This window comes from Chiloscyllium punctatum, chromosome 34, assembly GCF_047496795.1.
Source record: "Chiloscyllium punctatum isolate Juve2018m chromosome 34, sChiPun1.3, whole genome shotgun sequence".
In the NCBI taxonomy this organism is placed as follows: domain Eukaryota; kingdom Metazoa; phylum Chordata; class Chondrichthyes; order Orectolobiformes; family Hemiscylliidae; genus Chiloscyllium; species Chiloscyllium punctatum.
Genome location: NC_092772.1, coordinates 47,208,670 through 47,224,408, shown reverse-complemented (window position 1 = coordinate 47,224,408; position 15,739 = coordinate 47,208,670). Strand labels below are relative to the sequence as shown.

The 15,739-nt window shown below is 56.3% G+C and overlaps 1 protein-coding gene across 1 annotated transcript in view; it reads left to right on the top strand.

The window, feature by feature from the left end:
- The first annotated feature begins 6,689 nt into the window (after window positions 1-6,689).
- The window catches only part of LOC140458738 (B-cell receptor CD22-like), a 51,472-nt gene continuing 42,422 nt past the window's right edge, over window positions 6,690-15,739 (top strand). The window contains exon 1 of the mRNA XM_072553397.1: window positions 6,690-6,779. Coding sequence (XP_072409498.1) covers window positions 6,736-6,779 — 44 coding nt within the window. The 5' untranslated portion in view covers window positions 6,690-6,735. The remainder of the gene's footprint in view (window positions 6,780-15,739) is intronic.

Here is a 15,739-nt window from a genome sequence, read left to right as displayed (position 1 = left end):
GGAGACCTTGGAGTGCAGGTTCATAGCTCCTTGAAAGTGGAGTCACAGGTAGATAGGATAGTGAAGGCAGCGTTTGGGATGCTTTCCTTTATTGGTCAGAGTATTGAGTACAGGAGTTGGGAGGTCATGTTGCGGCGGTACAGGACATTGGTTAGGCCACTGTTGGAATATTGTGTGTAATTCTGGTCTCCTTCCTATCGGAAAGATGTTGTGAAACCTGAAAGGGTTCAGAAAAGATTTACAAGGATGTTGCCAGGGTTGGAGGGTCTGAGCTACAGGGAGAGGCTGAACAGGCTGGGGCTGTTTTCCCTGGAGCGTCGGAGGCTGAGGGGTGACCTTATAGAGGTTTATAAAATCATGAGGGACATGGAGAGGGTAAATAGACAAGGTCTTTTCCCTGGGGGTGGGGGAGTCCAGAACTAGAGGGGCATAGGTTTAGGGTGAGAGGGGAAAGATATAAAAGGGACCTAAGGGGCAACTTTTTCACCCAGAGGGTGGTACGGGTATGGAATGAGCTGCCAGAGGATGTGATGGAGGCTGGTACAATGACAGCATTTAAAAGGCATCTGGATGGGTACAGGAATAGGAAGGGTTTGGGGGGATATGGGCCGGGTGCTGGCAAATGGGACTAGATTAGGTTAGGTTATCTGGGTCAGCATGGACGGGTTGGGCCGAACGGTCTGTTTCCCTGCTGTACGACTGTGTGACTCTGAAATGCTGGACTTTCAACTTTTTGTATTTTTCGTAACTGTTTTGCTTCGAAGAATTTGTCCTGAACGTTCTGTTCCTGGGGACCTTTGCACCTAGGATGCCGCTGTAAATGGGGATTTGTAATCTGTTCTCTGTCCCAAGTATGACAATAAAGCTATCTCAATTCAGGATTAGTGGACACACAGCGTGTGTGAAGGGAGAGAGCTGGCTGTGCAAGTTGAAAAACCAGTTTGTTGGTTATCAGCGCAGAACATCACAAAGTGGTCCACCACATTGTATCCACAGAGTGAAGCCTCCAACGATAAGACTGGTCAGAACCGCAATGATTTCCCTTTAACAGTGTTAGACAGCCTGGGTTCAAACACTGTGTTTATTCACAGTTGGGACCTGGGTGGTCCCATAGGTCTTGCCCCGTCCCTAGTTGCCCCACCCCTTGAGAAGGTGGGGATGAGCTGCCTTCTTGACTTGCCCTTAGGGAGGGCAATACAACACAGGAACAGGCCCTTCAGCCCTCCAAGCCTGTGCTGACACATTCTGCCCTCCCATACTAAAACTGTCCCCACTTACAGGATCCGTATCCCCCCCCCACCCCATTCCCTTCCTATTCCCGTATCCGTCCAGGGGAATGCTGTTAAAGTATCTGCTTACTCTGGCAACACGTTCCAGGTGAAAGTGAGGGTTACAGATCAGAGTCTAGATTAGAGTGGTGCTGGAAAAGCACAGCAGGTCAGGCAGCATCCGAGGAGCAGGAGAATCGACGTTTCGGAGAATTGACTGACCCCACCACCCTGGGGAAAAAGCCTCATTACTTCCCACTCTTGTCCACACCATTCACAATCTCATGAACCCCTCCCCCCCAACCTCCTGCGTTCCAGTGAAAACAAACCCAGCCGATCCAACCTTTCCCCATCGCTGACATCCCCCAGACCAGGCAGCATCCCGGGAAACCTCTTCTGTCCCCGCTCCAAAACATCCATGTCCTCCTGGGAATGTCATAGAGCTGAGCAGCACAGAAACAGACCCTTCGGCCCATCCCGTCCATGCTGACCCAGATATCCCAACCTAATCCAGTCCCACCTGCCAGCACCCGGCCCATATCCCCCCAAACCCCTTCCTATTCATGTCCCCATCCAGATGCCTTTTAAATGCTGTCATTGTACCAGCCTCCACCACATCCTCTGGCAGCTCATTCCATACACGTACCACCCTCTGGGTGAAAAAGTTGCCCCTTAGGTCCCTTTTATATCTTTCCCCTCTCACCCTAAACCTCTGCCCCTCTAGTTCTGGGGAAAGACCTTGTCTATTTATCCTATCCATGCCCCTCGTGATTTTATAAACCTCTATAAGGTCACCCCTCAGCCTCCGACGCTCCAGGGAAAACAGCCCCAGCCTGTTCAGGTAGCGTGGGGACCAGGGGTGTGTGCAGTAAGAGTTTTCCAGGATTTTGACCCATAATCACTGACAAAAGGGGTGGTCTCTGAAATGGCTGGGCAAGACAGACAGTTCAAAGGGGGCAGTTAGGTTGAGATGACAAACACTAGCCTCTGTAGCACTGACCAATGGAAGGAAGAAGGCGATGGGTTCAAATCTCTGGAGGGACTGTCCCAGGGATCATGAATTGCAACTTTTAACAATTGCTACGCCCTGGCACAGAGAGGGACAAACTACAGATCCTAATGAGCCAATTTCACAATGAGGGTGTTTTTCTTGGAACAGGCTACGAGGAAGTTGGACACAACAGAGAGTCACGGACAGATTCTGCACAGAAATCACTGCAACCCCAGCTCGGGGAAGGAGAGGGGACCGACTGAATCGCACAAGGGGAACCCGGAATCGGTGACCCAGAGGGATCTGGTGCGTAGATCATTAAAACGTTACAGCAGGACGCAGCAGGTAGTCAGAACACTCGCGCAGATCACCGGAACTCTCCCCGAGGTCTGTAGGTCTGTAGATCCCTGAAGGTGACAGGGCAGGTTACTGGAGTAGTTAGGGAGGTGAGGAAAAGGTTCAGAAAAAGGACGTTGCCAGGGTTGGAGGGTTTGAGCTACAAGGAGAAGCTGAACAGGCTGTTTTCCGCGGAGCGTCGGAGGCTGAGGGGTGAACTTATAGAGGTTTATAAAATCACAAGGACGCACACACACACACACTCTCTGTCTCCCTGCTCCTCAATGGCATCTCACCAGAAGGGACAGCTCCTCTCTCTGTCGACCCACACTGGGATTCATACTGTAACGGACACAAGCTTCAGACAGATGAACCAGAACAGATCCAAGACAAGTGGAAGGAGAGATGCTGCTGAACAGTACCAGCAGGTCATGGTGAGGCTGTACAGGACATTGGTTAGGGGTCACTGTTGGAATGGTGTGCGCAATCCTGTTCCAAGATATAGGACTGATGTTAGGGGTAGGTTCTTCACTCAGCGAGTCGTAAGTTCATGGAATGCCCTGCCAGTAGCAGTGGTGGACTCTCCATCTTTATGGGTATTTAAGCGGGCATTGGATAGGCATATGGAGGATAATGGGCTAGTGTAGGTTAGGTGGGCTTTGATCGGCGCAACATCGAGGGCTGAAGGGCCTGTACTGCGCTGTATTCTTCTATGTTCTATGTTCTATGTAATCCTGGTCCCCCTGCTACAGGAAAGATGTTGTGAAACTTGAAAGGGTTCAGAAAAGATTTACAAGGATGTTGCCAGGGTTGGAGGGTCTGAGCTACAGGGAGAGGCTGAACAGGCTGGGGCTGTTTTCCCTGGAGCGTCGGAGGCTGAGGGGTGACCTTATAGAGGTTTATAAAATCATGAGGGACATGGATAGGGTAAATAGACAAGGTCTTTTCCCTGGGGGTGGGGGAGTCCAGAACTAGAGGGGCATAGGTTTAGGGTGAGAGGGGAAAGATATAAAAGAGACCTAAGGGGCAACTTTTTCACCCAGAGGGTGGTACGTGTATGGAATGAGCTGCCAGAGGAAGTGGTGGAGGGTGGTACAATGACAGCATTTAAAAGGCATCTGGATGGGGATATGAATAGGAAGGGGTTTGGGGGGATATGGGCCGGGTGCTGGCAGGTGGGACTAGATTGGGTTGGGATATCTGGGTCAGCATGGAGGAGGCAGGCTGAATGGTCTGTTTCCCTGCTGTACATCTCTCTAACCCAAGTGATACAAAGCCTGGTTAGACCTTAGGTTTCTAGGAGCCACATCTTTACGAATGGAATAATGGCCTTGGAGGGAGAATCCGGAATTTTCCCAGAATTCCTGGGCTTAAATCACAGGAGTGATCCCACAATTTGGGCGCTGGGATCATTTTGCGAAGGATTTCGAAGCATTCCTGTGACCGTCCCGGGGCCAGCAGAGATAATCGACCGAGTGGGGGGTGGTGGAGGTGGGGAAGAGACCCAAGATCGGGGCCAGACTTTACGGGAATCAAACACTTCCTCGCGGGAGAAGTTTGGGAGCGTTCACCACACGGCACTGGCTCTACCCTTACTTTCAAAGCGGGAGATTTCGGTGACTCAAGGTTATTCAGGGCTGTGTGGGGGTGGGGGAGGAGGCGAGGGTAGGAACCACCCCCATGAGCGACAGAATGGGGCCGAATGGCCTCCTCCCACAGAGAGGACGGTGGGGGATTGGCAACGTCGGAAAGTAGCAGCGGGAGTAAGGCATTCGGAGAGAGGAATCCCTCCCGCGCCCCCTCCTCCCGCAGCGAATATAATCCCAACTGATCCGGTCTCTCTCTCTCTCTCTCTCTATCCATTAGAGACAGGAATCCATCTGGAAAATCTTCCCTGCTCTCCCTCCATCACCAGAATGTCCCTCATAGACTCAAAGAGTCACAGAGCTGTCCGGCACAGAAACAGGCCTTTCAGCCCGACTCCCCCTTTACGTCCCTTTTATATCTTTCCCCTCTCACCCTAAACCTATGTCCCTCTAGTTCTGGACTCCCCCACCCCCAGGGAAAAGACCTTGTCTATTTACCCTATCCATGTCCCTCATGATTTTATAAACCTCTATAAGGTCACCCCTCAGCCTCCGACGCTTCAGGGAAAACAGCCCCAGCCTGTTCAGCCTCTCCCTGTAGCTCAGACCCTCCAACCCTGGCAACATCCTTGTCAATCTTTTCTGAACCCTTTCAATTTTCACAACATCCTTCCTGTAGTAGGGAGACCAGGATTGAACACAATATTCCTCATATAAGGGGACCACATGCCCCACTCCAAAGTGCACCCACAATCCTCCAGGGCTCGTCTGCCCAGCCAGCACCACCCTGACCAGGTCTGTCCCTCTTTGACACAACGGTCCCACTGACCCAGGACTCCATTGCCCAGCCAGGAAAAACATCTCAGTCACGGCCGGAAGGGCTCGTCCAGAAATGTCGAGGCCGGGACAGAGAGAGATTTCCAGTTTCTGGACGATGATTTATTGTCCAACATGAGCAACACGGTTGAAAATGTACATCAAACAGCTTCACCCCCTTGGCTCCCCACGCTGCCCAATCTCACCACAATCTGGACCCATTCAAAATGTGGCAAGAATTGAAAGACAGGTCTGTGAAAGGACATCTGTCCTTGTTCAGTCTCCTCCACCGCAAGGCCTGAGCTGACCTGCCCACAGCACCCGCTCCGCACCCACTGACTTAGGGGTCGCTGCTCTTCAGACACCATCTCTGTGTGACTGGTCCTCCTCTGCCCCGATGCCAGGTCGTGTTCCAGACCCACACTCGACCTGCAACCTAGGCTCCGGGCCTACCACAGCCAGGAGTCCAAGGCTCCGGGCCTACCACAGCCAGGAGTTCCAGGCTCCGGACCCCTACCACAGCCAGGAGTCCCAGGCTCCGGGCCTACCACAGCCAGGAGTCCCAGGCTCCGGGCCTACCACAGCCAGGAATCCCAGGCTCCGGGCCGACCACAGCCAGGAGTCCCAGGCTCCGGGCCTACCACAGCCAGGAGTCCCAGGCTCTGGGCCGACCACAGCCAGGAGTCCCAGGCTCCGGGCCGACCACAGCCAGGAGTCCCAGGCTCCAGGACTACCACAGCCAGGAGTTTCAGGCTCCGGGCCTACCACAGCCAGGAGTCCCAGGCTCCGGGCCTACCACAGCCAGGAGTCCCAGGCTCCGGGCCTACCACAGCCAGGAGTCCCAGGCTCCGAGCCTACCACAGCCAGGAGTCCCAGGCTCCAGGCCTACCACAGCCAGGAGTCCCAGGCTCCGGGCCTACCACAGCCAGGAGTCCCAGGCTCCGGGCCTACCACAGCCAGGAGTCCCAGTCTCCGGGCCTACCACAGCCAGGGGTTGCTGCCGCCTTGCTGATACCTGGGGGTCTCTGCTCTGGGCCCACCAGAACAAGGAATCCCAGGCTGTGGGCCGACTACAAATAGGCTCCACCATCAGGCCACCTCACCAAGAGTCGCTCTCCAGCCACTCTCCTCCTCCATGTCACCCCTTCCCAGCCACTGACGAAGGGAAGCAGATGAAGACAAAGAAAGAAGACGGAAAGGGTGAGGGAAGAAGGGAGAAAGCGGCCGAATGAAGCGCACGGGCCCAGGAGCACAAACACAGCCTACCCAGAGGGCATGGCGGCCATCTTGAACTGTCATCTGGACGTGACAGAGGGGGGTGTGGGTGGCTGGAAAGAGACACAGGTCTGAGTGAGAGGGAGAGTTTTCGAGGGGCTGAACGGTAGCCAGTGAGGCAGAGCATGTGGTTAACCGCGTGGAAAGTCTTTCTGAAGGGTCTAGTGACAAATGTTTACAGCGATCAAGCCCCGTGGAAAATGTGAGTCACTGACAGGGTGGTCATGTGATTGTGGTTAGCGTCTCAATCTGGTTTCTGTCAAATCTCGCTTGGGCTTTGATGAAAGTAACAGTTGCCAAGCGATGAGAGGGGATATTTGAATTTGTCTTCACCTACCCGCTCCCTCCCCTGTACTGCCCCGCCCCCACCCTCTACTTCCTCATCGGCTGGGCCCCACTCTCCTGCGACTGAGGTGATATCGCTGCCTCCTGACGGACACCCACTGAAGCCTCCCTCTGCCCGATGCTGACGCGCGTGAAACCCGAGCCTTGGCGAGGGTACCTCAGGTTGGTATACCCCCCCAAACCCCCCCCCCCCACCACCACCACCATCCTGGGGAGGAGACAGGCAGCTAGCACAATGCACGAAGACTTGGCGGCCAGGGTTCGGGGCGTAGCACGGGTGAGGGTCGGTCTCCCTCTGGTGATCGAAGGAGGGAGAGGTCCGGGGGGGGGGGGGGTTGGGGGGAGTGGGGCGGATGGCTATTTGTTTGTCGGGGTGGTCCTGGGAGGTTGGACGGGGAGCTTTTGAAATGCTGTGGGGGGGGGGATGCTGGGCAGGGAGACAGGGCGTGGGGGGTGGCGGTGGGGGAGAATCTGCAGAGGTTTGGTTGGGGCAAGGGGAGGGGGGGTGGGTGGGGGGGGAAGAGAGAGGGAAGCAATTGGAGCACAGGGTGCGAACTGTGGAGAGTTAGGAGAGACGCAAAGGGGCCGAATGCACTCCTGGTGGGCACGTCCTGCGATCATTGTGGGACTTGTTCATTCAGTGTTCGGCACTCAAGGTATCAGACTCAAATAGTTCTGAACCCATTTCTCTATCCAGCACGTTCAGAGCTGTCATTACACACCTCTGAGGGAGTAGGTGGGACTAGAAAAGGGGGACACCTGGTCTAGGGACACAGACACTACCCCTGCACATGAAAAGACTCGTTGCTTTATTCAGAATCTCCCCTCATCCGTTCGCAGGATTTCACTGCCTCCTCTCTATCTCAATATCTCTCTCTCTATCATTCCGTCTATCACCCTCTCTACTTCCGTCTCTATTTGTCTCTCTTTCTCACCCTCTACCTCCCTCTCCCTCAGGCAATCTGAACCACACTGTTGGAGGGTTAGTGCTGAGGGAGTGCCGCACTGTCAGAGGGTCAGTGCTGAGGGAGTGGGCACTGTCAGAGGGTCAGTGCTGAGGGAGTGCCGCACTGTCGGAGGGTCAGTGCTGAGGGAGTGCCGCACTGTCGGAGGGTCAGTGCTGAGAGAGTGCCGCACTGTCGGAGGGTAAGTGCTGAGGGAGTGCCGCACTGTCGGAGGTTCAGTGCTGAGGGAGTGAGCACTGTCAGAGGGTCAGTGCTGAGGGAGTGGGCACTGTCAGAGGGTCAGTGCTGAGGGAGTGGGCACTGTCAGAGGGTCAGTACTGAGGAAGTGCTGCACTGTCGGAGGGTCAGTGCTGAGGGAGTGGGCACCGTCGGAGGGTCAGTGCTGAGGGACTGGGCACTGTTGGAGGATCAGTGCTGAGGGAGTGTCGCACTGTCAGAGGATCAGTGCTGAGGGAGTGTCGCACTGTCGGAGGGTCAGTGCTGAGGGAGTGTCGCACTGTCGGAGGGACAGTGCTGAGGGAGTGGGCACTGTCGGAGGGTCAGTGCTGAGGGAGTGGGCACTGTTGGAGGCTCAGTGCTAAGGGAGTGGGCACTGTCAGAGGATCAGTGCTGAGGGAGTGGGCACTGTCGGAGGGTCAGTGCTGAGGGAGTGGGCACTGTCGGAGGGTCAGTGCTGAGGGAGTGGGCACTGTGGGAGGGTCAGTGCTGAGGGAGTGTTGCACTGTCGGAGGGTCAGTGCTGAGGGAGTGGGCACTGTCGGAGGGTCAGTGCTGAGGGAGTGTCGCACTGTCGGAGGGTCAGTGCTGAGGGAGTGGGCACTGTTGGAGGGTCAGTACTGAGAGAGTGGGCACTGTCAGAGGGTCCGTGCTGAGGGAGTGGGCACTGTCGGAGGGTCAGTGCTGAGGGAGTGGGCACTGTCAGACGGTCAGTGCTGAGGGAGTGGGCACTGTCAGAGGGTCCGTGCTGAGGGAGTGGGCACTGTTGGAGGGTCAGTGCTGAGGGAGTGGGCACTGTCAGAGGATCAGTGCTGAGGGAGTGGGCACTGTCGGAGGGTCAGTGCTGAGGGAGTGGGCACTGTCGGAGGGTCAGTGCTGAGGGAGTGGGCACTGTCAGAGGGTCAGTGCTGAGGGAGTGTCGCACTGTCGGAGGGTCAGTGCTGAGGGAGTGTCGCACTGTCGGAGGGTCAGTGCTGAGGGAGTGGGCACTGTCGGAGGGTCAGTGCTGAGGGAGTGGGCACTGTCAGAGGATCAGTGCTGAGGGAGTGTCGCACTGTCGGAGGGTCAGTGCTGAGGGAGTTGGCACTGTCCGAGGATCAGTGCTGAGGGAGTGTCGCACTGTCGGAGGGACAGTGCTGAGGGAGTGGGCACTGTCGGAGGGTCAGTGCTGAGGGAGTGGGCACTGTTGGAGGGTCAATGCTGAGGGAGTGGGCACTGTCAGAGGATCAGTGCTGAGGGAGTGGGCACTGTCGGAGGGTCAGTGCTGAGGGAGTGGGCACTGTCGGAGGGTCAGTGCTGAGGGAGTGGGCACTGTGGGAGGGTCAGTGCTGAGGGAGTGTTGCACTGTCGGAGGGTCAGTGCTGAGGGAGTGGGCACTGTCGGAGGGTCAGTGCTGAGGGAGTGTCGCACTGTCGGAGGGTCAGTGCTGAGGGAGTGGGCACTGTTGGAGGGTCAGTGCTGAGGGAGTGGGCACTGTCGGAGGGTTAGTGCTGAGAGAGTGGGCACTGTCAGAGGGTCAGTGCTGAGGGAGTGCCACACTGTCGGAGGGTCAGTGCTGAGGGAGTGGGCACTGTCGGAGGGTCAGTGCTGAGGGAGTGGGCACTGTCGGAGGGTCAGTGCTGAGGGAGTGGGCACTGTCAGAGGGTCCGTGCTGAGGGAGTGGGCACTGTCGGAGGGTCAGTGCTGAGGGAGTGGGCACTGTCAGACGGTCAGTGCTGAGGGAGTGTCACACTGTTGGAGGGTCAGTGCTGAGGGAGTGCCACACTGTCGGAGGGTCAGTGCTGAGGGAGTGCCACACTGTCGGAGGGTCAGTGCTGAGGGAGTGGGCACCGTCGGAGGGTCAGTGCTGAGGGAGTGGGCACTGTCAGAGGGTCAGTGCTGAGGGAGTGGGCACTGTTGGAGGATCAGTGCTGAGGGAGTGGGCACTGTCAGAGGGTCAGTGCTGAGGGAGTGGGCACTGTCGGAGGGTCAGTGCTGAGGGAGTGGGCAATGTCGGAGGGTCAGTGCTGAGGGAGTGGGCACTGTCGGAGGATCAGTGCTGAGGGAGTGGGCACTGTCGGAGGATCAGTGCTGAGGGAGTGGGCACTGTCGGAGGATCAGTGCTGAGGGAGAGGGCACTGTCAGAGGGTCAGTGCTGAGGGAGGGGGCACTGTCGGAGGGTCAGTGCTGAGGGAGGGGGCACTGTCGGAGGGTCAGTGCTGAGAGAGTGGGCACTGTCGGAGGGTCAGTGCTGAGAGAGTGGGCACTGTCGGAGGGTCAGTGCTGAGGGAGTGGGCACTGTCGGAGGGTCAGTGCTGAGGGAGTGGGCACTGTCGGAGGGTCAGTGCTGAGGGAGTGGGCACTGTCGGAGGGTCAGTGCTGAGGGAGTGGGCCCTGTTGGAGGGTCAGTGCTGAGGGAGTGCCGCACTGTCGGAGGGTCAGTGCTGAGGGAGTGCCGCACTGTCGGAGGGTCAGTGCTGAGGGAGTGCCGCACTGTCGGAGGGTCAGTGCTGAGGGAGTGGGCACTGTCGGAGGGTCAGTGCTGAGGGAGTGCCGCACTGTCGGAGGGTGTGGATCATCTTGTATTTTTTACAGAACTTCAGTTGTTTTGCACATATTTGCATTCTGCACCCACAGGTGAGAGAGAGTGAGATAATCTTTCTCAGTGAATGTTACCTTTGTGTTTGATCTTGTGCTGTTCCATCCCTTCATTACAACTTCCTGCTGAACTGTTTTGACCTACGCCTGATGGCAATCAGCCCTGTTTCTTACCTTGGTGTGTGGTTTGTCTCTTGCTATTTTGGGTTCGTGTGACCAAGTGCAGTTCCTGTTTTTTTATCTCGCTGGGCTTTCTCGTCACAACTTTGCTCTGCTTAACCACTTCCAAGAATTGTGGGAAATCTTGCTGCGATTGGACAAGGTTAGACCACTCGCTGGTGTCGTGTGTGTGTGTGTGTGTGTGTGTGTGTGTGAGTGTGTGTGTGGTTTTGGGGGACAGGGGATTTTTTTTCTTCACCGAGGAAGGATGTTCTGATGATGGAGGGAGAGCAGCGAAAGCTTTCCCAGACTCATTCCCGGGACTGACAGACAGAGAGTGAGACCAGACTCACACTGAGTGGTCCGAACCAGAGCATTGAATGCTTTCATGAGGGAGTTAGCTCAGTCCCTCAGGGCTAAAGGGATCACAGGAAGACAGCGGGAGCAGGGAATGGTCAGCCATCATCCCTTATCGAATGGGCCGAATGGCCCATCCACCTCCTGCGTTCTCTGACTGTGTGGTTCTTGGAGCTGCTGTGGGATGTTCAGCCCCTCCAGCCTGGTTGTCTTTCATTAGGACCACCTAATAACCTGAGCCGCCCCCCCCCCGCCTCCACCCTCACCCCACCCACCCCACCCCCACCTCCCTCCTCATAACCTTTGACCTGACCTTCCTTTGTCGGTCAAGAATCTCTCAATCTCTGCCGTCAATATTGAAACCATTAAACACATCTGATGCTCTTAAAGGAATTGTGTTCCCCAGAGGCAGGAGCCTCAGAGAGAGAGAGCGAGAGAGAGAGATAGAGAAAGAATCACTGGTGATCTTTAGATTTCTAAACTGAGTCCCCCTGATCTAGACTATTCCACAAGGGAAGCATCATCGAACTATCCTCCCTGTTCTCCCAGATGATTGGTATGCCTTGTAGTGACATGCTTGGGACATTATCGCTGCATCGTAACATGTGGCCTGAAGGTATAATGGGCTCAGACTCCATCTTCCCCTGGGACCACTTGAAACATGACCCTCCATTAGAGGCCATGCTCTTCTGTAGTAACCAAATCACTTCATGACCAGCTCAGACACTGATGTGTCGATGACTGTAATAACTTTGTGTAATTGACAACTGTCAAAACTGTTGGATTCCCCAATCCCCAGGTTTCTGGGGTTATGAGAGAGATCATAAGCATCGCCTTATTGGATACAGATATACTGCTGGTAGTGCCAGGCCCTCAGCTTTGATTCCAACATTGTCTGTGTGCAGTTTGCATGGTCCCCCCTGTGTCTGCACAGGTTTCCTCCGGGTGCTCCAGTTTCCTCCCACAGTCCAAAAGTGTGCAGGTGAGGGTGGTTTGATCATGGGATATTGTCCCATAGCATCCTGGGATGTGCAGGTGAGGGGGGTTTGATCATGGGATATTGTCCCATAGTGTCCAGGGATGTGCAGGTTAGGGTGGATTGGCCATGGGATATTGTCCCATAGTGTCCAGGGATGTGCAGGTTAGGGTGGATTGGCCATGGGATATTGTCCCATAGTGTCCAGGGATGTGCAGGTTAGGGTGGATTGGCCATGGGAAATTGTCCCATAGTGCCCAGGGATGTGTAGGTTAGGGTGGATTGGCCATGGGAAATTGTCCCATAGTGTCCAGGGATGTGCAGGTTAGGATGGATTGGCCATGGGAAATTGTCCCATCGTGCCCAGGGATGTGCAGGTTAGGGTGGGTTGGCCATGGGGAATTGTCCCATAGTGCCCAGGGATGTGCGGGTTAGGGTGGGTTGGCCATGGGAAATTGTCCCATAGTGTCCAGGGATGTGCAGGTTTAGGGTGGATTGGCCATGGGAAATTGTCCCATCGTGCCCAGGGATGTGCAGGTTTAGGGTGGATTGGCCATGGGGAATTGTTCCATAGTGTCCAGGGATGTGCAGGTTAGGGATGGATTGGCCATGGGAAATTGTCCCATAGTGTCCAGGGATGTGAAGGTTTAGGGTGGATTGGCCATGGGGAATGCAGGATTACAGGGATGGGGTAGGTGGGGTTTGTTTGGGATATTCTTCAGAGAGTTGGGGCAGATTCAATGGGCCGAATGGTCTCTTTCCACACTGTCGGGATTGTATAACCATCCAGAAATCCAGGTTAGTGTTTATTTTGGGGGCATGGGTTTTGAATTCTGCCGAACGAAAAACTAATCTCATGGCGACCATGTGACCAAGGCCTGTTGTTGGATTAACCCATCGGTTAAGGGAAGGGAAATCTATCGTCCTAACCTGGTCTGGCCTTACATGTGACTCCACACCTACAGAAATGTGGGTAAATCTTACATACCCCCTGGGGCAATGAGAGATGGCAATAAATGTGAGACCGGTCAGTGACACTATCATTCCCAACAACACTCGAGAAGCTCGACACCATCCAGGGATAAAGCAGACCCCACACCCACAAACAGCCCCTCGCTCCCTCCCTCACCCCACCGACCCTCAGTAACAGCAGTGTGTACCATCCCCTACCCCCCCACCGACCCTCAGTAACTGCAGTGTGTACCATCCCCTCCCTCCCCCCACCGACCCTCAGTAACTGCAATGTGTACCATCCCCTCCCTCCCCCCACCGACCCTCAGTAACTGCAGTGTGTACCATCCCCTCCCTCCCCCCACCGACCCTCAGTGACAGCAGTGTGTACCATCCCCTCCCTCCCCCCACCGACCCTCAGTAACTGCAGTGCGTACCATCCCCTACCCCCCCACCGACCCTCAGTAACTGCAGTGTGTACCATCCCCTCCCCCCCACCGACCCTCAGTAACTGCAGTGTGTACCATCCCCTCCCTCCCACCGACCCTCAGTAACTGCAGTGTGTACCATCCCCTCCCTCCCCCACCGACCCTCAGTAACTGCAGTGTGTACCATCCCCTCCCTCCCACCGACCCTCAGTAACTGCAGTGTGTACCATCCCCTACCCCCCCACCGACCCTCAGTAACTGCAGTGTGTACCATCCCCTCCCCCCCACCGACCCTCAGTAACTGCAGTGTGTACCATCCCCTCCCTCCCACCGACCCTCAGTAACTGCAGTGTGTACCATCCCCTCCCTCCCCCCACCGACCCTCAGTAACTGCAGTGTGTACCATCCCCTCCCTCCCACCGACCCTCAGTAACTGCAGTGTGTACCATCCCCTCCCCCCCACCGACCCTCAGTAACTGCAGTGTGTACCATCCCCTCCCTCCCCCCCCACCGACCCTCAGTAACAGCAGTGTGTACCATCCCCTCCCTCCCCCCCCGACCCTCAGTAACAGCAGTGTGTACCATCCCCTCCCCCCCCCCACCGACCCTCAGTAACTGCAGTGTGTACCATCCCCTCCCTCCCCCCACCGACCCTCAGTAACTGCAGTGTGTACCATCCCCTCCCCCCCCCATCGACCCTCAGTAACTGCAGTGTGTACCATCCCCTCCCTCCCTCCCCCCCCACCGACCCTCAGTAACTGCAGTGTGTACCATCCCCTCCCTCCCCCCACCGACCCTCAGTAACTGCAGTGTGTACCATCCCCTCCCTCCCCCCCACCGACCCTCAGTAACTGCAGTGTGTACCATCCCCTCCCTCCCCCCACCGACCCTCAGTAACTGCAGTGTGTACCATCCCCTCCCTCCCCCCCCCACCGACCCTCAGTAACTGCAGTGTGTACCATCCCCTCCCTCCCCCCCCCGACCCTCAGTAACAGCAGTGTGTACCATCCCCTCCCTCCCCCCACCGACCCTCAGTAACTGCAGTGTGTACCATCCCCTCCCTCCCCCCACCGACCCTCAGTAACTGCAGTGTGTACCATCCCCTCCCTCCCCCCACCGACCCTCAGTAACTGCAGTGTGTACCATCCCCTCCCTCCCCCACCGACCCTCAGTAACTGCAGTGTGTACCATCCCCTCCCTCCCCCCTCCCCCCGACCCTCAGTAACTGCAGTGTGTACCATCCCCTCCCCCCCACCGACCCTCAGTAACTGCAGTGTGTACCATCTCCTCCCTCCCCCCACCGACCCTCAGTAACTGCAGTGTGTACCATCCCCTCCCCCCCACCGACCCTCAGTAACTGCAGTGTGTACCATCCCCTCCCCCCCACCGACCCTCAGTAACTGCAGTGTGTACCATCCCCTCCCCCCCACCGACCCTCAGTAACTGCAGTGTGTACCATCCCCTCCCTCCCCCCCCCGACCCTCAGTAACTGCAGTGTGTACCATCCCCTCCCTCCCTCCCACCGACCCTCAATAACAGCAGTGTGTACCATCCCCTCCCTCCCCCCCCCTCAGTAACTGCAGTGTGTACCAGCTACAAGATGCCCTGCAGAAACTCACCAAAGATCCTCAGGCAGCACCTTCCAAACCCATGGCCACTTCCATCTAGAAGGACAAGGGGGCAGCAGGTACATGGGAACACCCCCCCCCCCCCACCCCCTCCCCCCCCCCCCCACCCCCCCCCCCCCCCCCCCTCCCGCATGTTCCCCTCCGAGCCCCTCACCATCCCGACTTGGAAATCTATCGGCCGTTCCTTCCTGGGTCAGAATCCTGGGATTCCCTCCCTCAGGGACATTGTGGGTCTACCCTACAGCACATGGACTGCAGTGGGTCAGGGAGGCAGCTCACCCCCACCTTCTCAAGGGGGGCAACTAGGGACGGGGTGATAAATACTGGGCCCAGCCAGCGACCACAACGTCCCAAAAAAGTACTCAAGCAGGATTTCCGACAGCCAGGATAATGTTACTGGACAATTAAATGTTTCCTTTGAGTTACAGAGACAATTAGAGACTCATAGAGTCATAGAGATGTACAGCACGGAAACAGACCCTTCAGCCCAACCCGTCCATACTGACCCAGGTATCCCAACCCAATCTAGTCCCATTTTGCCAGCACCCCGGCCCATATCCCTCCAAACCCCTTCCTATCCATGTCCCCATCCAGATGCCTTTTAAATGCTGTCATTGTACCAGCCTGCACCACATCCCCTGGCAGCTCATTCCATACACGTACCACCCTCTGGGTGAAAACGTTGCCCCTTAGGTCCCTTTTATATCTTTCCCCTCTCACCCTAAACCTCTGCCCCTCTAGTTCTGGACTCCCCCACCCCAGGGAAAAGACCTTGTCTATTTACCCTATCCATGTCCCTCATGATTTTATAAACCTCTATAAGGTCACCCCTCAGCCTCCGACGCTCCGGGGAAAACAGCCCCAGC